At 37.5% G+C, this 27,298-nt stretch overlaps 2 protein-coding genes and 1 long non-coding RNA gene across 4 annotated transcripts; all 3 read left to right on the top strand.

Moving 5' to 3' along the window:
- The first annotated feature begins 464 nt into the window (after window positions 1-464).
- On the top strand, window positions 465-10,313 carry LOC149028681 (uncharacterized). 2 transcript variants are annotated; one of them, XR_016170412.1, is made up of 4 exons: window positions 465-580; window positions 3,682-3,807; window positions 9,337-9,448; window positions 9,738-10,313. It is a non-coding gene; the product is annotated as an uncharacterized LOC149028681 (long non-coding RNA). The 2 variants fall into 2 exon arrangements; XR_016170411.1 differs by having other exon boundaries at window positions 9,337-10,313.
- LOC149028682 (putative F-box protein At4g17565) lies at window positions 589-2,394 on the top strand. The gene has a single exon (XM_089138678.1). It carries the CDS (start codon window positions 651-653, stop codon window positions 2,025-2,027), a length of 1,377 nt encoding a protein of 458 aa, XP_088994804.1. The 5' UTR covers window positions 589-650; the 3' UTR covers window positions 2,028-2,394.
- Window positions 10,314-10,432: 119 nt separating the features above from the next.
- LOC149028680 (protein FAR1-RELATED SEQUENCE 5-like) lies at window positions 10,433-15,508 on the top strand. The gene is given in 3 exon segments (XM_089138673.1): window positions 10,433-10,814; window positions 11,157-13,137; window positions 13,140-15,508. Coding segments are annotated over 2 exon segments (2,052 nt in total). The 5' UTR covers window positions 10,433-10,814; window positions 11,157-12,938; the 3' UTR covers window positions 14,993-15,508.
- The last annotated feature ends 11,790 nt before the right edge of the window (window positions 15,509-27,298 follow it).

The raw sequence follows: 27,298 nt of genomic DNA, 5'->3' as shown, positions 1-27,298 counted from the left end.
ACCATTTATTCCTTAAAACTAGGGGTTTAATGATAACCATTTGATTATGATTAAGAATGACATTTGTACCCATCATCTATATCTTAAATTTTTATTTTTAATTTTTGGAGGGAGGCCATATATTGGTATTTCACACTTAAAATGAGAAAAATTAGGAAAATATGTCGGCATTTTCAAATTTAAAAAAATTCGGGGCCATGGTCCCCATCGGTTCCTACGTGGCTTTGCCACTGACCAAATTGACCTCCTTAAATAGAGAATGTTGCAAGTGGAAGTGTGGAACCCAAAGAGGAGTGGAGATAAAAAGACTTTTCCGGATGGAACCATTTTGAAAAGATAAGGGGGAAAATTATTAGAATTTTTTGAAAAAGAGAAGTTATTTTTTTTGGCAAATATCAGAAAAAAAGATAAATCCTACTCGGAAAAGGAAAGGCTAGATTTAATATATATGTATTATAAAATACGGTAGAGCCCAGGGAGCGGAGCCGGTGTTTTTCTTTTTTTCTTCTTCTTCTTCTTCAACAACATCGCATATCAACGACCATTGAGGATCAGTCGATCCCCTCCATACATAATACAGGTACTCTAATTAATTCAATAGTTTTTTTCTTTCTCTCTCTAAGTCTTTATTTGTAACTTAGCTTATATGCATGGCTTCTACTTCAAATAATACTAGTAAGCGGTTGAAGGTTTCAACCCTAAACTGCCATTCTGGTGTTAAGAATAATGGTATCATCCCTACTAATCCTATTGGCCTACTTCCAGATGATATTCAGATTCTGATAATAAACAAATTAGACTTGGTGGGCTTCCATCGTTTCGGTTCTGTGTGCCGGCAATGGCAATCCATCGCCCTTGCTGCCAACAAAATACGGCATCATCAATTTCTCCTCAAACCTCAATTCCCATGGCTCATGCTTTCCTACATGGAGTCAGAGTGTCTTTATTATCATCATCATTCAGTGTGTCATGATGATTATCATGATCATCATCATCAGGGGTTTTTCAGTCTCCTCCATGACCAAGTTTTTAGGTTAAAGATGCCTGAAATATTCCGTGATGCTCGCTGTTGTGGGTCAAGCTGGGGTTGGTTGATAATGTTGGGTAATGGGGGATACGGAAGGATGTTCCTTCTGAATCCATTTACTCTTATCCGTATTAAACTTCCACCTGGATCTACTATTCCTCATCTACTTTTATATTCAATAAATATACCCTGCCCGAATTCTATTCGCAAAGTTATGTTGTCGTCGTCTCCTTCTACTTCTGCTGCTAACGATTCCAGTTTGGATGAAAACCCTTCTTCTGTGGCAAGGGATGATTATTGGGTCATAGCTATTTATACGATTCATAAGAGCCGTCGTTTAGCCTTCTGTAGACCGGGAGATAGAGCATGGACCCCCTTGACAAACAACTTTATAGAACCACGACCTATTGGATATCAAGACCTCATCGTCTATCAAGGAAAATTCTATGCGATTAAGTTCAATTTTGATCTTGTACTTCTGGAGTTATCTCCTCAACCAAGGGAAACAAGTTGTAACATTGCCACTCCACCGATGGAACAATTGGATCAACGTCGATATAGTTCACTTTATTTGGTGGAATGTTGCGGAGAGTTGCTAGTGGTTGCAAGATGGACCAAAGTCATGCGTCATGGTTATGTTTATCTTCCAACAACTTTTATGTTCAAGGTATATAAGTTAGATCTACCACACCAGTGCTGGATTAAGGTTGAAGACTTGGGTGATCAAATGTTATTTATTGACACAAGTACTGGTATTTCTGTCTCGGCATTCGACTATCCTGGATTTAAAGGAAACTCTATATATTTTACGGATCACTTTCAACATAAACCTCCATATTCCTCCCAATTTGAACATCTTCTACCAAGATGTGAGAGTGAGAGAGCTGCTTGTTATGATTTGGGTGTGTTTCACTTAAAAGGTAATAGCATTGGGGTTATTTTCTTAAATGCTTCAAATTCTTATTTTTATGAACCTGTATGGTTCACGCCGGTTTTTTAGTAGAAAGAAGGGGTTTTAGAGAGCTTTTGAGGTGGGGCATATTTTTTTTTCTTTTTATTTTCTTTTTTGTACTTTTATGTTTTCATCAATTGAACCGTTATCCTTTTATTTTTTCTTTGATTGGCTTCCAGACTTTTACAATGTTCATTTATTTCATCAAATTGTTTTATTTGGACAAACAGAATCAAACTCATCAATAATGAAAATTCCCTCTACTCAACTCTGTCTCTTAACCAAGTGTAATTAATTTGACCACAATCATGAATATATCAACAACTAGCCACTAACTTCTCTGTCTTAACAATTCCCTGAATATATTACAATGCACCAATTAGGTTGTCAACCTTTTATACAATCAATAATCTCTCTCTCTCTCTCTCTCTTTTATTTATTTTTCATTTTTTTTATTAAATAAAGATCGATTGTATTAAATTTAAATGGGAAAAAAGAAGAAAGAGATTACACCATAAAAGGAACCATACAAGACTCACTTAGAAAGACCAAATCTTAAAAAATTCAACAAAACTCAAATTGCTATTGTCTTGTTGCATCCCTTTTTAATTCCAAGATCATCAAAGGCCATTCCAATTGGATAATAAGATCAAAAGATAAAAATAGTATATTGATGTATAACAAATAAGCACGACTAGATAGAGAGAATGAGTGGTAATTGAGTTGTATATTCTCAAGTGAATGATCAACTCCAAACCCTAAATCCGTATCTTTAGCATCTAAAAGGCAGGTGGGTTGATCCATGAACTATATAATCAGCATTAACAATCTTGCATGGCACTAACCCCGATGGATGGTGATGATTGATGAGAACTGGGGAAGACTTCTGGTGGAGGGATGAAGAGATATGACTTCTAGGGTTTAGGTAGATGAAGGAGCGGTTGGACGGAGTAGGATTTTCAGACCTTTTTGCTACATTCTTTCCGAGTAGCAGTTTTTCTTTTTTCTTTTTTTGGTAATCGAGTAGCAGTTTGATTGTATATAGTAACCAGCAATATGCTCATCCTTAATTCAACAATGCAAATTCCTTTAAACAGAGCTTATACTGCTGCCACTTATATAGCTGGTTTCTAATCTGAAATTATGAGAAATAGAAATATTTTATCAAGGCCAAATTGTCTTGTTGCAATAATTTTTTTAATTTTTGTAATGTAGGCTAGTTAAAAGTTGTAAAGTTGCTTAATTTGTGAAGGTTTAAGGTAGAGCAGAGACACTCATGAGATACCATATCCTTGGGTGTCTATAACGAATCATGGTAGTATAGTAGTGTAAATGTTAAGATGATGTACACATTGATAGATAACATCATAACATGAGATGTATCTATTTCCTAACCTGGCTTTTGATTCTTCATTGTTTCGTTCTCTGAGGGACATACCATATACTTGCAATCGTATGTCTCAACTTCTTAACTAGTAGGTGATTGGGAGTTCAATTAATAGCTAATTATAACTCAGGCATTTACACCAATTCATCTAAAGTCTCTAGGAAATCATTGTTATCGCCATTGCAAAAACCAAAGCTGATGAGAGTCCTCCATTTTATTTCCATCCTATTACCCAAAAAAAAAAAAAGGTGGAAATTTGTTGCTTCTCTATGTCTAAAGGTGGAAATTTGTTGTTTTATGGATTTGGGTCTCAAGGAAGCAAAGGATTTGGTTGAGAAGACGCCAGCAGTGTTCAAAACAGGCTTGTCAAAGGAGGAAGGGGAGCAGATTATTGAGAAGATGAAGGCTCTTGGGGCTAAAGTAGTCAATGGAGTGACTCAGGTTAATCATCCCTGGTTTTTTTATTGTTCTTCCCAATTTAAAGTTTGTTTGAAACAGAAACTAACACTGAGAGTTGCGAATTTTACACACTGGTTCTTTTGGATGGGATTAACTTTAATGTAATTGATGTTGATGAAATAATATATTCAATCTTAATTTCATATGTTTTGCAACTACTGGTTCCAGTGATGAGCTTGCTTCGGTTCCTACTTGTTATTTATTTGTTCGCCAAAATTGGAGAGATTTGTTATCTGATATAAGAATGCAACTAATCTTTCTATTTTGTCCTCTGATTTAAGATATCACAAATTTTGATAAGGTTTGGTTATCATGTCTAAATTGGGGGTTTTATTACTAGCTTAATCTTACACTCCCTTAGGTTATGCTAAAATGTTTGGGCAAAAAAAAAAAAAAAAAAGGTTATGCTAAAATGTAACTGAAGTCTTATTTTTGCTGTGGTCTAAATCTGGGTATATGATGGTCGCCACTCACTATTTACCATGATAATATCTAGACCTGTTTAATCTCATAAAGGTGATTTTTTAATGGATAATTTTTTAGTCTAGATTTGTTATTGGAGGGAAGTGTTTTGGCACTATTATTTTGGATTTATTTGACTTCCTGAAAAAGATCTAGAATGAAGTGGTCTTTCCTGGGTTCTTGCTGACCTTGATCCAAGGGTTGTATCATATGAACCTTATCTTCAGTAGGCAGGTTGTCAGGGGAGGACAGTGGATTTAATGCTTCTTTAAGAATGGGCATCCCCCTCCCAAAGTTAAAAAAGAGATGAAGAGATGGGATAGTTGTTGATGGGGTTGCCTTGTTATTGTTGGTCTTACATCTTGATTAATTATAGGGTATGAACTGCCCACTTCTTTTGCTTATTTGGGTTGATTGATTTTGATGACTTTCTTTTTAGTTTCAAGCTGGATATATGCTTTTATATCTGGGTTCTAAAGGTGGCTTTACTCTTCTCTCCCTTAACCTTCCTTCAATTTGTGTTTGTTCTTGTCTCGCAAATACTTAACTCTCTTTTTTTTTAATAGTAGGAAACTTCTTGCTGTTTATCCAGGATCAGGTAATAGAGAAAGGAAGTTATACCAAATAACAACTAAACCCTTATGGTTAGATTTGAAATCCATTTAGAGTTACTACTGCTAAAGAAACTACTATAAGAAGCCCTTGATGGCTGGAAATCATGGGGTAAGCCTAAGTACCATGTTGATGTAAAATTCATGCGCGACTCAATTGCAGTGACAACAAAGGCATGATTGAAAAAGAAAACAATTGGTCTGCTAGAGGAAGTAGAGGATGGGTTAGTTCTGAATATGTTTTTGTAACTTCTATTTCATGTAGGATACTTTGAAACTGTACTTGTGAAGTTCAGACTTCTGTGAAAATTGAATAGAAGACAATAGAGGGTGTGGAGGTTAGGACAGTTTCTTTTCTGGACAGGTGAAGCAGGTTAAGGGGTTAAAAAAGAGAACCGAAAATTCAGTGTGTATATAAGCCATCAGCTGGAGATTTGGCTTCTACAGTTTCCATCAATTGGCTGAAATTGGTTAAAGTTTGAAGGACCGAGGAGCTAAAGGTTTGAGGGATTCTGTTGGTGGAGGCCTCTGAAAATTTATTGAGATTTGGCTTCTAAGTTTCCATCAATTGGCTGAAATTGGTTAAAGTTTGAAGGACCGAGGAGCTAAAGGTTCGAGGGATTCTGTTGGTGGAGGCCCCTGCAAATTTATTCTTTGTATTTGGATGCTGTAAGGCTCTGGCAAGTGAAATGAACCTTGCATAGATGCCATGCAGTTAGTGTCCTTATTTCACTCAAGTATCAGGCCCTGCAATTCAGTAAAGGAAAATCTTTCTCATGTCTCTTTCAACTTTGATTCAAGCGAGTACCAGTTTTTCTAAGGGGATGTTTTTTGTTGTTTCTTTGATTTTCCCTGCTGCACCCCTTCCTAATAGAGTGCAATCTTATTGATTGAGCCCTATTAACGAAGATAACATACTAAAATGCTTCGTGTATTGACTTATTGTTGTAGATTTCTAAACTGAAATAAATGTGCTTGTCTTCATTTTCCTCGTCTAAGACAAAGCTCTGTCGCTTAGGGTATATCTGGTCAGCAAGAATAGACAGGAAGACAAACTATATGTCTTGAAAAAGAGGAGAGAGAAAGCCAAACTTGCTGGTGTCATGATAACTTTTGTTTTATTATGTTTTTTCTGTCTTTTTTGCCCATTTTTAACTTTCCTGACAACCAAACATATGGTCTTACACTGGTGGCCGTTAGTTGTCTTTTGGAGTTCTAGTTCAGTTCTCAATGCTGTCCAGCTTGCATGCTTCTGATGAAGTTATTCTCTTGGTGTTTGATGCATGGAGGAAGTAGCTGGTGCATGATCTGGCTGCCACCTTGCAGCGGGACATCCAGGATGTCTCCGTTAAGCTGTTCTTCATCCCTTACTAGTGATCTAGCTACAAAAGAATCTTCTTCATCAACCAAAATACCTTTGCTGCTGCTCTGGTTTATGGCTATGTTGTGTTACTTGTTAATTCAATCACCCCCTTCTTCCCAATCTAGCCATCAACTTCCTCTAATCTTTTAAGCATATGTTTGATTAAGGCACCCACTTGATCCCACTTTCACCCATTCTATCCAGCTGATTATCTGCTACAAGAAATCTCCCTAAAAGCCTTTAGAAACCCTGGTTTCTGCCCACTTTTGAGATTAGCAGAGGGTAAATCTGCTGTAGACCTGATACCTGTCCACTTTTTTGAATTTGGCGGAGGGTAAATCTGCTGCACCCTTGATATTATTTAATCCCTGGATCTTTATACTATCTCATTCTTGTCCCTCACCTAGCCAAATTTTATGCCTATCCACTAGTCCTACAAAACCAAAACCAGCCTTAAGCCTGTTGAGCAGTGCCATTCGTTGGTTCCAGAAGCTGTTTTGGAACTGAGTGAACCTTCAATGTTGTCTGACATCATCTAGGGTTCTAACCAAAATTCAATGTAGGTAAAAAGTAATTGGATAGGCCCATTATTCCAATTAATGGAGGTCTATTAGTGTAGAACAATCCGTTAAAATATCAGCCCAAGTTGATGGCTCTATGCTGAGATGTCACTGCTAAAAATATAAACTGAATTTCAACTAGCTTCTATAGGGATAATGAACTCATTGGTTGGTGTTAAAACAAACACCATGAAATAGTGAATCAAAATAGAAACAAAACGAAGACACGCAAAGATTTAACGTGGTTCACACACCAATGCGGTGCTACGTCCACGGGTGAAGAGGAAGAGTTTTTCACCATGTAGAAGAACAAAATGAGATCTCACAGCCTATTGCCAAGAACGGCGAACTCTCACCCAAAGCCCCAACAGAAAATCCCAAATCTCTTAATAATGTGATAGACGAACATAAAATACACATATATATATAGACTCCAATTGGGTAAATAAGTCGACCCAAGCCCTCCGCTTCGGCCATAGGTCTCCAAAAACAAGTCATTCGGGTTGCCCACCAAAATATGTTGGTGTGGGTCCATCTTCAAAATTGGGTACAAGAATTCGGGTCATAACGTAACAAATCTCTACCTTGACCTGAATTTTCCCACTAACTGAATAATCTTCATCATCTTTAACAGCCCCTTCATGGGCTAAGCTCTAATGCAACCAACTCTAATCAAGTCCAAGCAATGCTTGAACTCAGCAGTATATAAAGGCTTTGTCAACATATCAGCTGGATTGTCTTCAAAACCAATCTTCAACACTTTCATATTGCCTTCAGCAACTACCTCTTTGACATATTGATGCCAAACATCAGTGTTCTTCGTCCTTTCATGATACATTTGATCTTTAGTTAAGTGATGAATAGTACTCTGACTATCACAATGGACCATAGTCACCTCCTGAACCGTGCTGAGCTCTCCAATCAAGCCTCTAAGCCAAATAGCTTCTTTAATTGCTTTAGTCACTGTCATATACTCTACTTTTGTGGTAGATAATGCAACTGTAGCTTGTAAAGTAGCTTTTCAACTGAGTGCACAACCTTCCAAGGTAAACACATATCCTGTGAATGACTTTCTTTTGTCAAGATCACCTGCATAGTTTGAATCAACATAACCTATTAATCTGCCACCATTCCTCCCAAGTTCCAAACACACACTAAAGGTCTCTTTTAGATACCTAAGTATCCATTTCACTGCTTCCCAATGAGTTTTACGCAGACATAATAACCTACTTACCATAGTAATTGCCTGTGAAATGTCAGGTCGAGTACACACCATAGCATACATGATGGAACCGATTGCACTAGAGTATGGAACACGTGATATATAATTCACCTCTTCATTTGTGTAAGTGATAGGACAGCTGAAAATCTAAAGTGAGATGCAATTGGAGTGCTAATAGGTTTTGATCTTTCATGCCAAAGTGCTCCAATACCTCCTCAATGTAATTCTGTTGAGATAGCCAGAGCTTTCGTGCCTTCCTATCCCTTTTGATTACCATGCTAAGAATTTTTTTGCTGCCCCCAAGTCTTTCATCTTAAATTTAGTGCTTAACTGTTGTTTCAACTTGATGTTCTCATCCATATCTCTAACAACAACAATCAACATATCGTCAACATATAATTCAAATATTTGAGTGAACCATCAAAAAACTTTTTTAAAGTATACACAACAGTCATTCTTGCACCTATTGTATCTTAAAGTAGCCATAATAGAATCAAACTTTTTATACCACTAAGCTTTAGATCTTATAACATAGCAAGGATTTTGTCTGTGAGCTTTAGACCCGTATTATATTTCAGAGTATTTCAATTGTTCGCCCATTAATTAGGCATTTTAAATAATGGAAAATTTTAGCAAGGATTTGCCCACGTGTTTAGTAGTCTTCTGCTATGAGGTACACATGTCTTTGCAAATTCAGTTATCTTCTTTTATAGCAAAAAGAAGAAGCTTTGTATTTTTTTAAGACCTCATAGCTTATTGTGAAGTAATCAAACAGCAATGTAGATCTAATTGATCTGAAAAGAGGTCAACTGCTGAAATATATGTAGCTGCATTGATGTGTTAATACCCAATCAAAGTACAGACAACAATTCAACGAACGTCCCCCAACCCCCCAAAAAAAAAAAAAAAATCAGCAAAAAAGAAAGAGGACTTGCTGCAAAGGAAGGGACAGAGATTGTAACACACATCCTGACACATTCACTTGCTTATTTGTCCAAGGAAGTACATGTTCTGTGGTCCGGAATTACTCTGTGTTACAATCTGGGATATAGTTTTACTGGCTACGCAAGGGCATGGAATAATCTATTTAGCACCCACATGTAATGGCATCTCCCATGCCAAGCCAATTGAAGGTAGGGGTGCATGCCTCATAATTCATTTAAGGGTGGGAGGGATGCACAGGGTTTGAGAAGAGAGAGAGTCTACCACCTGAAGTTTTTACATCATTTCCCCAAATTTAAATTACTTGAAGTGCAAGCTGCTGCTTTGACTCCTTTAGTTTACATGATGCAGTCTTACAAAATGGGTGCCACCTCCAGTTAAGATGACGAGTCGCTACGTTAAGGACAACGTCGATGTTTCACGGAAGAGAATGGATCTTGCTTCGTCCGTAGACATGCTTCAGGTTTATACTTAAAAATACTTATGAAATTAATTTTGGTAGTAGTTTTTGGACAATGTTTTGGTTAGTTGTGTTAGGTTTATCCTAGGCAATATATGGGCTTGGATTAATTACTGGGGTTAATAATTGATGGGGGTCTCAACACATCTGGCCGATGCACTGTCATTAGGTTTGAAATGTGCTAAACCGGTCCATTGTGGAAGTGGACTGGGTTTGGGATTGCTATTATAAATAGCTATGATGGGGTCCCTCCAATTTCTCAAGTTCTTTTGTTCTCTTCTCTCTCCACAAGAAGGAGGTATGGTTGAAAGACGAGGAGATTGGAGAAGGCTTCGTCGCTCTGCAGATTTGGCATTCAAAGTTTGTATCAATCTTCTTCAGTATACGTCTGGTGTAAGGTATGTCTAATACTCTCTAAATTTAATATCGTATTCTAGTTCTTGCATGGTTTTATTATTGATTAGGGTTAAGAAGAAAACCCTAGAAGGTCTAACAAGTTGAATTACTTGGATTGAGTTCATCTGAAGTTTAGATAAAAAGACATGCCAATGATGTCTCTATCACATGAATTCTTCAATTTCCTGCTATAACTTTGTGCACACTTGGAGGGATAGATCTTTATGTAAGGTCATTTTCTCTGTTCATGTTGGGTTCCTTCGATCAGGTTACCATTCATTCATTTTTGGTATTCTATTTGGCTGTGGAGTTGTGGGTATACATTAGCATTGTTGATATGAGTTGAAAAAATAGGAGACTTCACCGTTGTAGCCTTTAATTGAATTCTTTATTATGGTGTCTTCTTTTGGCATTGAAGAACTTAAGCTGATGTATCAGCAAAATTGAAGGTTAGATTGACAAAGATGGGGAGCAGAGAGTCCTGAGGGTAGGGGAAGGAGGGAGAAGATGCTGAAGCTGGAGCTGCAGAGAAAGAAGAGGGTGGGGTGGGGTTGGTAACAAACTGCTCGACTCTTTCTAAGATATCTTAAGTTCTTTTATTTCTTACTTCTAAATTCTTTTGCCCTTGAATCAGGTGGGATTATTCCAATCCGGGCTACCTCGATGCACTTAAGAATCTTACTGATCTGAAAGAAGAAGGTGGGTTTGTTTGCCATGAACATTCTATTATTTGGGTTGCAGACCCCATGCTCTGCTTGTAGTGGATTATTAGAAGTTGTCAGTAATCAGGTGAATTAGAAGTTTTCCAAGATTAGATATTTGTTAGTCATTACTCTATTTTATTTTATTTTTTTGCATAACTCCTATTTGATGTGTTTTGGAGCTTTGTGTAGGTGCAACATTCTATTGTTGATATGCGTCCTCAACAAAAAATGTCTGAACTGTGTCAACTCACTGGAGTAAAACTGATAACGTCTCTCTCTCCCCTCTTAGATTCCATCTTGAAATTGGATTAGTAGTTTGGGTGCCATCTAGTTCAATGATTATACCATTATCATCCTAATTACTTGAAACCATATGTCAAAGATCTTGGGCAATTCTTGTCTCTGGTTCAAGTGTCTTCTTGACTAAAGAAATTAGGTTTGTTGTTTAATGTTCTTTGGCTCTTGTTTATCAAGAGGTGACCCGTTGATTAAATCTTCAAGATCGATCACTGAAACTGCTTACATGGTGTATTATCATGATGATATTACTAGATGATCACAAGCATAATTCCTGCACTATTTCCAAGTATTAACAAAACTCTAAACTGCAGGTATGGCACAGTGTTGGGTGGTCTCTTGTCTGAAAAGTTCCTTGATACCAATTTAGCAATTCCTTTCGCTGGGCCTCCATTAAACACTCCCTCCCTCCAGAAGTAGAAAAGGGTATTACATGGAAACGTTGCTCTCCTCTTTAAATGCATTAACAGACATGGTTTGGCATATTTTCTGTCTGTTTTATGGAAGTGACCATAAAAAACATTACCATCATTTCAACAGCTTGACGGTAATGACAATATGTTGGCATATTTTCAACCAATTTGAGTCAAGAAGCACGCCTCTATTTTTTCCTCGTAAAATTTATAATCAGATAACAGGGTCTGATTATGTGGTTTTGTGATAAATCTGGAAGTTGGTTGATGCCTGTGGTGGGTGGAGTCTCTTTCAAGTCCTGCTTCAAACGCTAAAGAAGGTAGCCTCTAAACATGGAGTCTCAATTCCAACGGTTGTTGTTAGATATATCCTAGATCAGGTAAATTTTGCTTTTTATTTTCATCACGTTGGTTTAGAACATGGGGGTTGATGATTCATGTAGGTTATACTCCATATATATCAATTGCATAATTGATGGGGAAAGATCCTTACTTGAATGACTGAGACCAAGACCAAGACGGCACGAAGATACTTCTCTACATTGTTTCCGGCGAAGGATTGTGACCAAATCGATTTCTTCTTTACATTGTCTTCCATCGAATGTAAATCGATTTCTTCTTCAATCTAACTTGAGATCTAAGTTCTTACGTCTTCTTCTATACTCCATTGTTCTATTTAAACCCACGATTGTCGACAAAGACTCAGCGAAGGAGATTGTGACCAAGAACCGATTGAATTGTTTGCTCGAAGGTACTTCTCGATTGAATTTTTTCTTCGACCTTATCTTTGCTAAAGTTATTGAGTGGTAAAATTTTCCCATATGATTTCCTTTGATGCTCAACTGAATTTGGTGATTTTTCTTCTATCTTGAATATGGCGATTTTTCTTCTAGCTTGAGTATTTAAAATTTAAGATTCACCTTGTTAAATTATCATGTTCCATAGCCAATTGCATCCATAAACATACGGCCAATATGCAGTAAAATTGCTAAAAGAAAAATTCTTGTAAAATGCATCTTGTTATGTACTCTTGTTTTAATTAAAACATGCTAACGGTTAAGGGGAAGGTTCATATATTGAAAGTTTTTGGGGCATCTCATTATGCCAAAAGGCAGGGGTTGTTTGTGAAATCCCCCCCCCCCCCCGCTTGCCCCCTCTATTTTTGGTCAATTTGAATCAGTGAACTTTGTAATTAATAATATACATTATATGAAAAATAAGCAGGGCTGGTTATTATAATGTTAATAGTTGACATCTTTTGAGGTCCTGTAATGGCCCTTTTATAAACTGGAAGTGGTTGTAATCACCAAAAAGTGGTTGAGGGCCAGGTCTCCACTATTGATTGCATGTCTCAACCCTATGTCCATTCAATGGTCTGCAGATATGGTACCTAGGGCCTGTCAATGGTTGTAATCTTGGTACGAGCTGTTTATTGGCACTGATGGCTGATCCTTTCCCTCAATGTTGCATCTCTGTATTCAGTCCAATTATTGTTTGGTTGTTGCTTTATAGTAAGGTTTATTTAATTGATCTTAGTCATATGCCCTTGTCATTTACTATTTTGATACTCTTAGTATAATCTGAGCTTTCTTATGCATAAAATAGTTCATTTTCTTTAAAAGATTAGTTATATAATGCTAAAAAAGCGATGTTATTACTGTAGCTTTTGTGAATTGCTTGGACATGGAAAATCCAGAGATATCGCCTATTGAAGATAATTATGCTGATTATAAGCCACGGGTCGGTTTGACTTTCACTTCAGTGAATGAGGCATATGATTTTTACAACCAGTATGGAAGAATAGCTGGTTTTAGTATTAAGAGAGATTATGCACATAGGAGTAAGAAAGACGAGACAATTATAAAACAAAGGAGATTTTCATGTACAAAGAAGGACATCGAGACAAGGACAAGAGAGATAATTGCACAATCAAGCCTCGTGCAGAAACTAGAACTGAATGTCGTGCAAGAATATGTATTTCTAGGTTGGATAATGGGCTTTATGAATGTCAAACTTTTGATGATAATCACAATCATTTACTTCATACACCTGCTACTACTCATTTAATGCGATCTCAACGGAAAATCACAGATGTCTCTGCATATGCAATAGGTATGGCTGATGACTTTGGTATGAAGACCAAAGCAAATTATGATCTTTTGAGTAAGCAAGCACGGGATAGAGAAAACCTAGGTTATACCAGGGAAGATATACAAAATTATCTTCGAACTAAATGCCAACGACATTTGGCTTATGGTGAAGCTGGGAGTTTATTAGCATACTTTCAAAAGCAGACAAGGCTTAACCCATCATTTATATATGATTTGCAGTTAGATAATGAAGAACAAATAACAAACATATTTTGGGCAGACCCAAGGATGATCGTTGATTATGCATTATTTGGCGACATTGTTGTATTTGATACAACATTTTGCACTAATAAAGAGTGCAGGCCATTTGGTATTTTTGTAAGGTTCAATCATCATAAATGTGTGACTATATTTGGAGCAGCATTGCTATACGATGAGACAGCTGAGTCTTTCAAATGGTTGTTTGAGGCATTCTTGAAAGCAAATTGTCAAAAGAAACCCATAATTATTTTTACTGATCAAGATGCAGCAATGTCGAAAGCTATAAGTGAAGTCTTACCTAAGACATGGCATGGATTGTGTACATGGCACATAATGCAAAATGGGGTTACACAACTTGGTAATCTAATGAAGAATGGATCATCCTTTTTTAAGGATTTTACAAACTGTATTTATGGTTATAAAATTGAAGAAGAGTTTGAAAATGCTTGGAAAAAGTTGCAAGATGATTATCAAGTCCAAAATAATTCATGGTTAGATCGACTTTATGGAATTAAAGTGAAATGGGCAGCCTGTTACATGAAAAATACTTTCACACTAGGTGGGAGGAGCACACAACTTAGTAAAAGTATTAATGCTGATTTGAAGAGGTATTTGAGACCTAATTTGCATCTAGTACAATTTTTTAATCTTTTTGAATGGTTAGTGGAGGATAAACGTGCCAATGAATTGAGTGATGAATATAAAGCAAGGAATACACTTCCTAGGTTGAAATCAAAAGCATCAATCATGATACAAGCAGAAAAAGGTTACACCCCTAATATATTTGAAAAGTTTGAAAACGAATATAATTGGTTGGGTGCTTGCTCATTAGTGCTTCGTAATGGAGATGATGTCTTTAGTGAGTACACAATTCGTTTAAGAGATGAAAATGGGAATCTTATAGATAGAGAATATATAGTTACATACAGTCATAGTAAACAATCAATACTATGCAGTTGTAGAAAATTTGAGACATTTGGTATTTTTTGTTGTCATGCTTTGAAAGTGTTTGATAAACTAGAAGTAAAGTTTATTCCTGAGAAGTATATTTTAAGAAGATGGACACGGGGAGCAAGAAGTTTGTTGGTGGAGGACATTAAAAGAAAACAAGTCATAGAAGATACTAATTTGAGTCACACACAGCATTACAAGTTTTTTTGCCAAACATTTGTTAAGTTGGCAAGTCATGCTTCTAATTCAACAGAAGGTTTTGAGATTGCCAAAAAATGTGCAGAACAGTTACGTGTACAACTAGTAGATTTGGTTGAACATCATCAAAACGTAGAAGCTTTAGGTGAATGCAACTATAGTGAAAATAGAAATTTGGTATTGAAGAAAAAAGAAAGTCATAAAGGCAGTAAGAAAAGGCACAAGGGTTGGACTTAAAATATGGGTAAGAAAAACTAAAGTAAGAAAAGAGTGAAGTCTAATGAGCAGATAGAAAGTCAACATTCAGTTGAAATAGATACATCAAAGCAACTATCTTCAGTGGCCACTTGGAATACGCGTGACACTCTTCAAGCTATAGAAGACTATCAAGGACCGTTCATGTCACTGCTCCAAGCACGGTTCAATATACTTCTTTAGATTATTTTTTTTAAACATAGCTTTTTAATATTAATATGATATTTTCATTGTCACAGATGTAGACATTTGCTTCTTCACAAGGATTAACAACTTATCCACTTCATCCATCTCAATGATTTCATGGTATGTAGTGACAATTTATTTGCTTCTGTTGTCTATAAAAAAATTTCAAAAATCTGAAATTATATCTATAAGCCCTTTTCATTTTTTGTAGGACTTGTAGAGAAGCCCTTTAGTTGATAGTTCTTTTTCTATATTCTCTTGGTTTATGAAGCTTCAATATGGCAGACAAGAAGTCTTAAGAGATAGATATATCTCATGTTAGATTTTTGCTTTGCTCTTCTTTTTTTTTTTTTTTTTTTGGGGGGGGGGGGTGGGTGGGGGTGGGTTATGATTCTTATTAATACAAATTTGTTAGTATAGCATCTTCATGGCTTCATTATATTTGTATTGACAGTAAAGCTCAATAATAAGATTCTATTTCATTGTCATTGTCTTTTGCATCTTTAATTCCACATATTTGTTGTGTTTAATACTTATACCCGATTTAGAAACTTGAGTTGGATATGATATGCAATCCATGGTTATGGTTTTTATTACAAATTGTTCTTTGGATGGATCTAACATGTTTGTTTTTCAGGTGAATCCTTAGCTCAACTAGAAGAGCACCTAGATATTATCTAGGTTATGATGGTTCGATCCCATCAGGGTTCATATTTTTCTCTACACAGTATATGGTGGAGTATACCACCTCTGTTTTTTGTAGACTCCAGTTTTCCTGCCTCCAGAAAAAGTTAGCCTGGAGAGCTTGATATAATTTCCAAAAGGATTACCAAGAAAAGAAGTAGAAGTGATAACTGGAAAAAAAGTGTTACATGAAATTGTATGATAGCTGAAGCCCAGTAATTTCAAAATCTGGTCGAGGGTAATGTTCCCAAATGAACACTGAACAGTGACTTGCTTTTACACACTTGCTTTCATCTTAAGAAAAGGCATGGCTGCAACACATCCTCCCACCATCAAAGATTGAAGCATCTTTGGAAACACAATGGAGAGCTGATACACATAAATCAGTGCAATGTTGAAGCCAGCATACAGTAGGAGAGGCCTCCACCATCTTGAATACCAAAGACAAAAAAGTAAGACAGAAAAGACAGAAAAGAGATTGGTTGTCTTCTTCCCTATGTCAATGTCTTATTTCCTATGTCAACTTTGTAAGAGCCAAGGTCCTAGCGACTTGTTGAATTGAAGACTGAAGTTTTTCTCTGCAATACTTGAGAGAATCATCAAGGCATGAAACTATTCAGGTGGAAGCAATCTGATCCGATTGGGGGAGAGACCAGAGTTCTCTATAAATGTTCTCATACTCTGTTTTATTTACTCCAGGTACTGATTTCTTCTTCCCATCAATTACAAATCTCACCTTGGAATCAATTCGAATTTTCTCTTTTGCACTATTAGCATCCTCTTGCTTTTATCTGACCCCTCTCATGGCATGACAGCTAGAATCCTCTCAATGGGAATCTTATCCTGTTATTTTTAAAACTCTTCACCTCTCTTTTGTTAATTGGTGGCACCCCTGTTATTGGTTGATATTTCAGTCTAAACTCTCAAAAGAAAATGGGCTCACAGCTGATTTTTTGTATGTTTCTTAATTAGTAAATTTTCAGTGGAGCTGATGCAAATTAAGCTGTAGCATTTCTTCTTGATTCTGTTTTTATCGTCAGAGATAGTCCACTGGTTTAGTGATTGATCAATTTCTTTTCTAATAAAGAAAGAGGGCCAAGGGTTAAGGGTCAAAAGGTCGGCGGTCGCCAGCAAGAGAGGGTGGGGTGATTTCCAGCAGTAGTAGGTGGTTTTCGACAAATTATGAGAGGATATTAAATGACAATAAGTATGTCATTTCACTCCCAAGAGGCATTTGGAATTTTTTTTTATTTCAAATTTTAAATTACTTAAATAACAGTCAAGGCATTTAAATAATTTTATAACGATCAAACTTAAATAGATGACTTCAATTTTTCAAATGGGTGTCATATTAGTATGTGAGACTTCTTCAACTTCTATGTATTTGTTTGAACTCTTATTGAAGTGAAGATTGTATTAAAGATGCATCTAGATAATTCGAGTAGAGCTTATCCCAACTTGAGTAGACAGAGCTTCTCTCATGTTTCTATATTTTGGTCTCCTATGAGATAATTGGTCCTAGTTTGTTACACAGATCTTAGTCTTGAAGAAGTTCTGTTGAAAGTTCTCTTTTGTATACAGAAGTTCTTAAATGTATTTTCTTTAGCTTTGACTGGTACTGTTCTTGTCTTCAATGCCTTCTTACTATCTTGGCTTTAGCAGGTTTGAGTTTCTGATATGTTCTTATACAACATTAAGTAATCCCTGAATAAAAGAGACATTTATTTGATGAGCCTTGTTGAATCTGATTGGATTATTATATTTTGGGCTGTCTCTTCTGTAACTGATTGGACTATTATATTTTGGGCTGTATCTTCTGTACCACTGACTTTGGAAGGCCCTTGACATGTTAAATATCTGCAAGCTGGCAGGTTTAAGGCCCAAATTTTGTAGTGCAGCAGGGCCCAAGTTTCCCATTTCATATGTAGGGGTTGCCATGTGACAAATAAATACTTGGAAATAGATCAAGTAATTAAAACTTTTGAAAAGTGGTCGAAAACAAATGAATGGCTGAAAATACAAGGAAAAAATCCCAACACATGGAAGGATACTGGATACATGACTAAATTTAGATAAAACACATTTTGAGTATGTGCATGCATGTTGTTGAGTGAATGAACCCAGTACTGTGGCCTTATCAACAGGATTTAGTGTTGGCTGAAGTCCTATGGGATTGGTTCACTGAGATGATGCATGAGGCAGCTATCCTGAAGTATGTTGTTGAGTTCTACAAGAAACGCGTGGAGCTTGTCAAGGAGTAAGCTTATCAGCTCTCATTAAATAGCTATCTTGTATGGTAGAGTACCTATCATCTTCAATTCCATTGGAAAAGAGTACCTATCTTGCAAAAACATAAAAAAGAGAGCTAGGTTTCAGTCCTCATCATCAAATCTCAATTCAAAACCAACTTCTTCCATCTAAGAGTCAGCATCAGGTTCCTGTTTTATACTTAATACCGTCTACTGCATCTGTTCTTCCACCAGTCTCTGTTTTCCCATTTCTTTTTTGAGCCTTTGACGAGAGTTAGAACTTACAAGTCAGTCTCTTCACGGAAGCATTACTAACATCAATGGTCTTCAGTGTTGGACAATAAGTAATACAACTCTTAATATGGATATCAAGTAAAATATGATGAAAAACTGTATAGTTGTGGCAATGGTATTAATCCTTTTTATTTTCATCTTGCATTTCCACTTTTGATGCTATTTTGAGTTTGTTTGCATGCAATTGAGCATCATCTTACTCCTATGCTTTTTCCATTGTTTAGAAAGCTCTCTGAGAAATTTAAATTCTTCCAAACCTAAACTAAATTTTGTATTTTCTGTGGATCTTGTTGACATTAGGGTTCTTCGAGGTCCAGCTTTCTTGGTGAGGCTAACATCAACCTTGCTGATTATGCTGATGCATCAAAGCCTTGTGCTGTTTCTCTGCCTCTTCATGGTGATTCTGGAGCTGTTTTGCATGTGGGTTTTTGTGGATATTTATTTTTCTATTTCATCAGTATTTTCTGGATAACAATCTAAACACTTCCACCAACTGGTTTGAGATAATGAATTCTTCTTTAGTTCCCCGTTTGGTAATCATGCCCATGATGGAGCTGATTCCTTTACTTTTTTTGATAGTATATAAATCAATCACAAATAAACTGCTACTTATTTTGTGATTCAATGAGTTATTTGTTGCTAGGTCACAGTCCAGCTGCTACTTATTTACAAAATTGCATAATATTTGTAAGTTTGACATTGAGACATACTATCTGCTCCTCTAGAACTTAAGTTGAAGCTGTAAATGGCCAAGCTGTTGACCTGAAGCAGAAAGACGCATATGGAGAGAGAAGCTTCGGGAGTAGGCATCCACAAAGCTTTGAGTAGTGTAGATGGGGGGGGGGGGGGAAGTGATCCTTTGAAGATCTGGAAATCAGAACTGATCAGTTGAAAGAGGAGAATTCGACATTGTGGGTTGAGAATGTGAGAGCTGCTGATTTGACTCAGAGACTGGGTTGTTGTGATGATTCCCAAGCGAAAATGGTTCGAGTTCTCGAGCTTTCTCACAGGCAATTTCCTCTTATTCTGAGCCTAGCAACACATTCCTTTTCTTCCAGTTCTTCTACTTCTTGACATAGAGAATATTTCTGTCCATGTTGCCAGTTTTTCCACTCATCTTCCCTCTTATGCTGCCTTCTCATGCTTATTGATGCATTTAAAAATGGCCACAAGTGTTTCAGCTTGTTATTGAGCCTAGAAACCACTTACACATGCAAGAAGTGGAAGAAAAACAGTCAGAGACTTATCTGTAGTCCACGGACAAGCAATTTTTTTTTTGGGAGGGAAGCCCAAGACTTAACATCATTTTCTGCATTTTCTATACTTAAATCTTGAATTAGTGACTAGCTTTTGGTCATATGATTCCTGTATTTCATTTATGTTCTGATAAATCTTTCTGCTTAACAGCAAGCAGAGGATGTTATTGAAAAACGCATCAACTCATATACCAATTAAGAAACTATTAATCTTGCAGATTGAAGCATAGAGGGCCCGACTGGAGTGGGCTTTACCAATATGGAGACAATTTTTTGTCTCATCAACGGCTGGCTATAATCGACCCCACTTCTGGGGATCAGCCTCTGTTTAATGAAAACAAGTCTATTGTTGTAACTGTACTGATCTGATTACAGGAACAACAATAAGTTTCTTTTTCTATTTCAATTAATGAATCCATTGTGTTTGTTTGTGCAGGTGAATGGAATGATATACAACCAAGAAGGACTACCCAATCTATTTATTTTCAAAAATTAAGTTTTTACATGATCAAATTTCCTAGTTGCCATATCTATACATGTCTTATTCTTTCAAAGCAAATTTCCCCATCAAACTTTATTAAGCAAACTTTAATGACCAAGTTTTCAGCAGTAATTTATCATTCAGAAGGTTAGATAAATTGCTCCACATTAATATGACTCTGTCCCTATTTACCACCATAGGCTGATAGTGAAAATTAGAGCAAAATGCAGCTAAACCATTCAACCCCTTGGATCTGCCACTCGTACAGTTGCAACTGTTTGTTGCCAAAAAGGCTACAGATTTAGGATAATACTTAATGCTATGGTAAAGTATTTAAGAAGGCATCTTTCTGGGATATATTTCACCTCTTCAGAATGTGGAAGAAGCTTATTCTGAGCAACAACATATCACAACTCATCTTCATGGAACATGACCCCATTAAAAGCCACAGACTTGCATAGAGGATTTGTTTTGATTTATCACAGAACCTAACGAAATATACATGAGCAGGGTATTTTTATTCAAATGCAATGACATGAGCAGGTTTTTTCAAAAAAATGAACAAATAAACAAAAAGAAATCAATACTTAAATGAATCCTGGTGGAGTCGAACCACCATAACCTGGTGCATCTCCAAGTACTCTTCCATTTTGAGCTAAGGACTCGTATCAACAATGGGAAAAAAGTAAAAAAACAATCCACAAAATTCTATCGTCAATCTTATTTTTGACCCAAGTTGCTTATAAACATTTCATCAAACGCTTCATAGGCATTCAAGCTAGTATCCACAAAATTTCACAAGAAGTTTCTTAAATGAAAGATCATTCTAGGAAACGTAGAAGCAATCAAATGGAATACAATGAAAACTCAAAGCTCTTATACTCATTCATCTATAAATTAAAACAAGAGTACATAACAAGATGCATTTTACAAGAATTTTTCTTTTGGCAGTTTTACTGCATATTGGCCGTATGTTTATGAATGCAATTGGCTATGGAACATGATAATTTAACAAGGTGAATCTTAAATTTTAAATACTCAAGCTAGAAGAAAAATCACCAAATTCAGTTGAGCATCAAAGAAATCATATGGGGAAATTTTACCACTCAATAACTTTAGCAAAGATAAGGTCGAAGAAAAAATTCAACTGAGAAGTACCTTCGAGCAAACAATACAATCGGTTCTTGGTCACAATCTCTTTCGCTGAGTCTTTGTCGACAGCCGTGGGTTTAAATAGAACAATGGAGTATAGAAGAAGACGCAGAGAACTTAGATCTCAGGTTAGATTGAAGAAGAATCGATTTACATTCGATGGAAGACGATGTAGAGAAGAAATCGATTTGGTCGCAATCCTTCGCCGGAGACAATGTAGAGAAGTATCTTCATGCCGTCTTAGTCTTGGTCTCAGTTGTTCAACGGAGAAGACAACTGGAGAAGACGATTCAGAAAGTTTGGTTTTTTACTTCCGTTCCATCGAATGAATAGAAAAGCTAATTTAGGTTTTATATTTTATTTTATTGAAAAATTAAAGAAACAATGGCCCAAACTAAACCGGTCCAATAATGGTTTTCTCATTTAACCGACCTAAACCACCAACTAAGTGTCAGCGGCTGAGATTCCAGCCACTGACACGTGGCGGCCACCTAGCGCCGCCGTGGATGGCCGGCTGGAAGTTAGGCCGCATACGATTTAATTCCGATGAAAATAGCATCCAAGAAGTATCAAAGAAAGGAAAGAATCTTCTAAAAGTAATTGGTGACTGCGGAGATGAAAATAGGCGTGCATGACAACGGTGCCTTTTTCACCTTTTTGCCCTGTCTAAAAAATAATTGATATTTTTATTTTTTTGTAAACATTGGTAAACATTTGCATTGATACTGAGTTGTGTAACACTCATGTATAGCCTTGAAAAAATCGATTTCATTTGTAGTCTTACTTGAAAGATAGGCATCTTTGGTGGTAGTTGCTATAACATTTGTATTTAGGTTTCATCAATACTTAGCACCAGATACCGGTACCGGTACTTCACTTTCAGTGATGTTGGAGGAATTTATGCTTGGAACAAAGCTGCGCTTCTCTTCGCTATTGCTGGATATATTGCTCATTATGTTCCTTCATTTGTTTACGTTTGCCTCTCCTCAGGTTTCCACTTTGGCCTATTCTTCTGCAAACTCGTGAGTCTCTGGATACCACAAAGCAATATGCATCATCTTTGCTGTATATAGAAATTCTTTGAAGATCTACTAGTTAGTGAGTGTTTTTGTGATGGAACAAATATCTCAACTTGGTCTCATTGTCATAAACATGGTTAGTCTTGGAATAGGAATTAGATACTGCATTTTTTCCACCTGGGTTGCAAAATCAATACTGGATGTCCGATTCCAATAATCTAAACAGATAAATTATGTTTGCACACTCAATGAGTCATTTTTTCTTCTTTCTTTTTTTTGGGAGGGGGTGTTTAAGTGATTTGGCGTGGGAAGAAAATGGGCTATTGGAGACCATAAACATAAATTTGTAGCTCATAAATTTGCAAAACTGAACATGAGATCATTTACTTGGCTAATGCGCAAATCAAATATTGGTTCAATTGGACGCTCAGCTTCTTACACAGAAGGCATGACGCTTGAAGGCAACCTGCTGTATTTATCTACAAAACAAAAATGACAATTTAATTTGAACCAGTTTGATACGGTCCCACCTAAAGTGCCACCTTCAAATATGACAAAAGCTAAAGAGAAAGACCCAGAGACACTATGCAGGTCTTCAAGGAAGGGAAGGCTGCCTTTGAGATTATCTGATTACGTGTAAGGGTGGTGGTGAGAAAGGCTTTGACAGCTGTAGCAAGCTGTAGTTAGTTTTACAATGACAGCTTGCAGCTGTAGTTACCTTTTCAATTCATGTACCTATAAATAGAATACACCTGTTGAATATAGAAATAAGAATTACTTTTCCAAACTTGCCTCTCTTATCTCTAATTTGCTTAGTTCTTCTCTCTCTTCATCTTCTTCTTTCTCAGATTTACTGATTTCGCTCCAGTGTCTATCATTTTTGGTCCGACCTGCCGGAACTCATGGCGGATGGAACGAGATTCAGACAACTAGAAGAGGCTATCAAGGTTCTTGGAGTTGCTTCTACAGAACACAGAGAGAGGGTGGATGATTTGCAAGGTTTGATCGGTGATCAGAAAGAGACTTTGACGGCTGTAGTATCCAAATTAACAGCGTTGGACGGTCGCTTAGATCAGGCACTGCGCACCAGTCCGCCGGTACCGCGGGAAGCAGTACCTAGTTCTTCTACAATGGCGTTTACCGCAGCTGCAAATACTGTGATTAATCCTATTCAAACTCGATCTGTTAAATTGGATTTTCCACGATTTGATGGATATGATCCATTAGGTTGGATCTTTAAGGCAGAAAGATTCTTTGAGTTTCACGGAACGACGGAGGAACAGAGGATGATGATAACCTCGTTTCATATGGATGGACAGGCATTATCATGGTACCAGTGGATGTATAGATCCAAGCAACTCACCTCATGGGAGGTTTTCACGAAGGCTTTGGAGCGTAGATTCGGACCGAATGAGTTCGAAGATCCACAAGCTTTCCTCTCTAAGCTTACGCAAACCACTACAGTCACTGCATATCAGAGTCAATTCGAATCGCTGGCTAACCGAACAACAAACCTTCCACCGAGTTTTTTGGTTAGTTGTTTTGTCTCAGGACTACGACCAGATATAAGAAACGATGTCATGGCTTTTAGACCGACAGATCTGGCACACGCGGTAGCGCTAGCGCGACTTCACGAAGCAAAATTTATTGATCAAAAGAGACCTTTTATTCGTGCTATACCGGTTTCATCTCAACCGCCTCTCCTGCCTACTCCACCAGCACTATTGTCAAACAAAAAGCCTGCACTGCTAGGACCATCACCAAATTCATTACCGATTAAGAAACTTTCCCCTGCTGAGATGCAGCAAAGGCGTGAAAAAGGTCTGTGTTACAATTGCGATGAACGATTTGTTCCTAGCCATCGCTGTAAATCTAGACAATTGCTTTTGCTTGAGTATGATCAGGATTCAAGAGGGGAAGAGGAACAAACTGATTGAGAACAAGGTGAACTAGTGAATGAGATGACTGAACAGGGATTCACTACGGAGTTGTCGTATCATTTCATGGCTGGTATATCCACTCCTTCTACATTGCGATTTACTGGAATTATTGCCGGATGTCCTATGCAGGTGTTGATTGATAATGGCAGTACGCATAATTTCATTCAGTCTGATGCCGTGAAACAGTTGGACTTGGCAGTCGAAGCTGCACCAAATATTACCGTGTTAGTAGGAGATGGTAATAAGCTCTGGTGTGAAGGTAAAATACCAAAAATACCTCTTTCAATTCAAGATTATTCCACTGTGGTTAGTGCTTATGTTCTGCCCTTGACTGGGGCTGATTTGATTCTTGGGGTTCAGTGGTTGGCCAATATAGGACCAGTTCTTTTGGACCATCGTACACCTTCACTAGAGTTCCAAGATGGGGCCCATAGAATTTGTTTACAGGGAGAGTCATCCCTTGCCCCAGCTCAATTACAACTCCATGGGCTTAAGAAACTTGTTCAGGCCCATATGCATTCAACATTATTTTTACTTGAGTTGGACCAAACAGAATCTGAAATACAAGTGGATATGGGCCCAGGCCTAAAGGAACTATTGAATGAGTTTTTAATGGTGTTTGATGAGCCCAAAGAGTTACCTCCTCACCGAGAACAGGATCATCAGATACATCTTAAGGAGGGCAGTGAACCGGTGAATGTCCATCCTTATCGGTATCCTTATTTTCAAAAGAATGAGTTGGAACGGCAAGTAGCTGATATGTTGGCATTAGGATTAATCAGGCCCAGCACCAGTCCATTTTCCTCTCCAGTTTTATTAGTTAAAAAAAAAGATGGAACTTGGCGTTTTTGTGTGGATTATAGGGCATTGAATGCAATTACTATTAAAGACAGATTTCCCATACCTACTGTAGAGGAATTATTTGATGAGTTACATGGTGCTACATATTTTTCTAAGTTGGATTTACGGTCGGGCTACCATCAAATTAGAGTGCGACTTGAAGATGTACAAAAAACGGCATTTCGTACTCATGAGGGGCATTTTGAGTTCTTGGTCATGCCTTTTGGATTAACAAATGCCCCTGCTACATTCCAAGCAATGATGAACTCAGTTTTCAAGCCATTCTTGCGTTGGTTTGTCTTGATATTCTTTGATGATTTGCTCATATATAGTCCAGTTTGCGTGCCCATTTACTCCATCTAAGGACTGTCCTCAATACTCTCTTGGCCCATAAACTATTTGCAAAACGGTCCAAATGTGCTTTTGGTCAGCAACAAATTGATTACCTTGGCCATATCATTTCAGCCCATGGCTTGGCTGTGGATCCGTCCAAGGTGCAAGCAGTACTTTCTTGGCCTACTCCAACTAGTATTAAAGAGGTGCGTGGTTTTTTGGGTCTAACAGGTTATTACAGGAGATTTGTCAAAGGCTATGCTAAGTTGGCTGCTTCACTTACTGACTTGCTTAAACATGGAACCTTTCATTGGACTTCTGAAGCACAACAGTCCTTTGAGATGTTACAAAAGATGTTGACTCAAGCTCCAATTTTAGCCTTACCAAACTTTGACTTGCCATTTACTCTTGAGACTGATGCCTCGGGTCGTGGAATAGGTGTTGTGTTAGCTCAATCTGGCCATCCTGTGGCTTTCTTCAGTAAGAAAATGTCTTCCAGGTTACAAGCTGCTTCTGCTTATGCTCGTGAAATGTATGCCATTACTCAATCAGTGGCTAAGTGGCGACAATATTTATTAGGTAGGAAGTTTGTGATTTATACAGATCACAAGAGTTTAAGGGAGTTATCTCAACAGGTCATTCAAACTCCTGAGCAGTGTTACTGGTTAACCAAATTGTTGGGGTATGTGTTTGATATTGAATATAAACCTGGCAAGGAAAACTCTGCAGCAGATGCACTCTCTAGGGTATCTACAGCAAATCTTCATGCCTTTACTGTCTCTGTTCCACAGTTGGATTTTTTGGATGAGCTACGTTCTGAAATTTTGGCATCTACTGAGCTTCAGCAATTACAGGACCGCATAGTCATAGAGCCCACGGAGTTGCCCCATTACCGCATACGTGATGGACTAATTTTTTTCCACAATCGATTGGTGTTGCCAAAGGACTCTTCCCTGAAGTGTCGCTTCCTGCAAGAGTTTCATACCACTCCACAAGGCGGACACTCTGGATTTTTGCGTACCTATAAGAGAATTGCTGCCAATTTGTTTTGGAAGGGGATGAAAGCCGACATCAAAGATTTTGTCTCTAGTTGTGAGGTTTGCCAACAAGTAAAAACGACAACTTCCCCACCTCTCGGACTTCTTCAACCTTTACCACTTCCAGCAACGGCATGGGAAGATTTGTCTATGGATTTCATTACAGGATTGCCTTCATCTTATGGTAAGAATACAATAATGGTAGTGGTAGATCGTCTTACCAAATTTGCCCATTTCTGTGCTCTTCCATCTCACTATACTAGTGCTCGAGTGGCTGATCACTTTACTACTGAGATTATTCGACTCCATGGCATGCCTCGTTCGATTGTCAGCGACCGTGACTCTGTATTCCTCAGTAATTTTTGGAAAGAGATTTTTCGTTTACAGGGCACTAAGCTTTCATACAGTTCTGCTTATCACCCTCAGTCTGATGGGTAGACTGAAGTGCTCAATCGGTGTCTGGAAGTCTATCTACGCGCTTTTGTCGCTGATGAACCTGACCATTGGTTCCGTTTTCTTCGATGGGCTGAATATTGGTATAATACCAGCTTTCATTCTGCTACGGGAACTACTCCGTTTGAGGCTTTGTATGGCCGGCCTCCACCAATTTTGCAGCAATATATTGTTGGCAGCACTTCTAATGAAGCCGTTGACCAGGAGTTACAGTCTCGAGATGTGCTTCTTTCTCATCTCCCTCAGAATTTGTTGCGTGCGCAGGCTCGGATGAAAACTCAGGCGGATAAGAAGCGGCAAGATAGAGAGTTTGAAGTGGGTTCCTGGGTCTATGTGAAATTGCATCCTTATCGGCAACTCTCTC

This window comes from Hakea prostrata, chromosome 1 (genome assembly GCF_041222555.1).
Source record: "Hakea prostrata isolate BN-2017 chromosome 1, UWA_Hpros_2, whole genome shotgun sequence".
NCBI classification, from domain to species: Eukaryota; Viridiplantae; Streptophyta; class Magnoliopsida; order Proteales; family Proteaceae; genus Hakea; species Hakea prostrata.
This window is presented reverse-complemented; position numbering and strand designations above follow the sequence as displayed.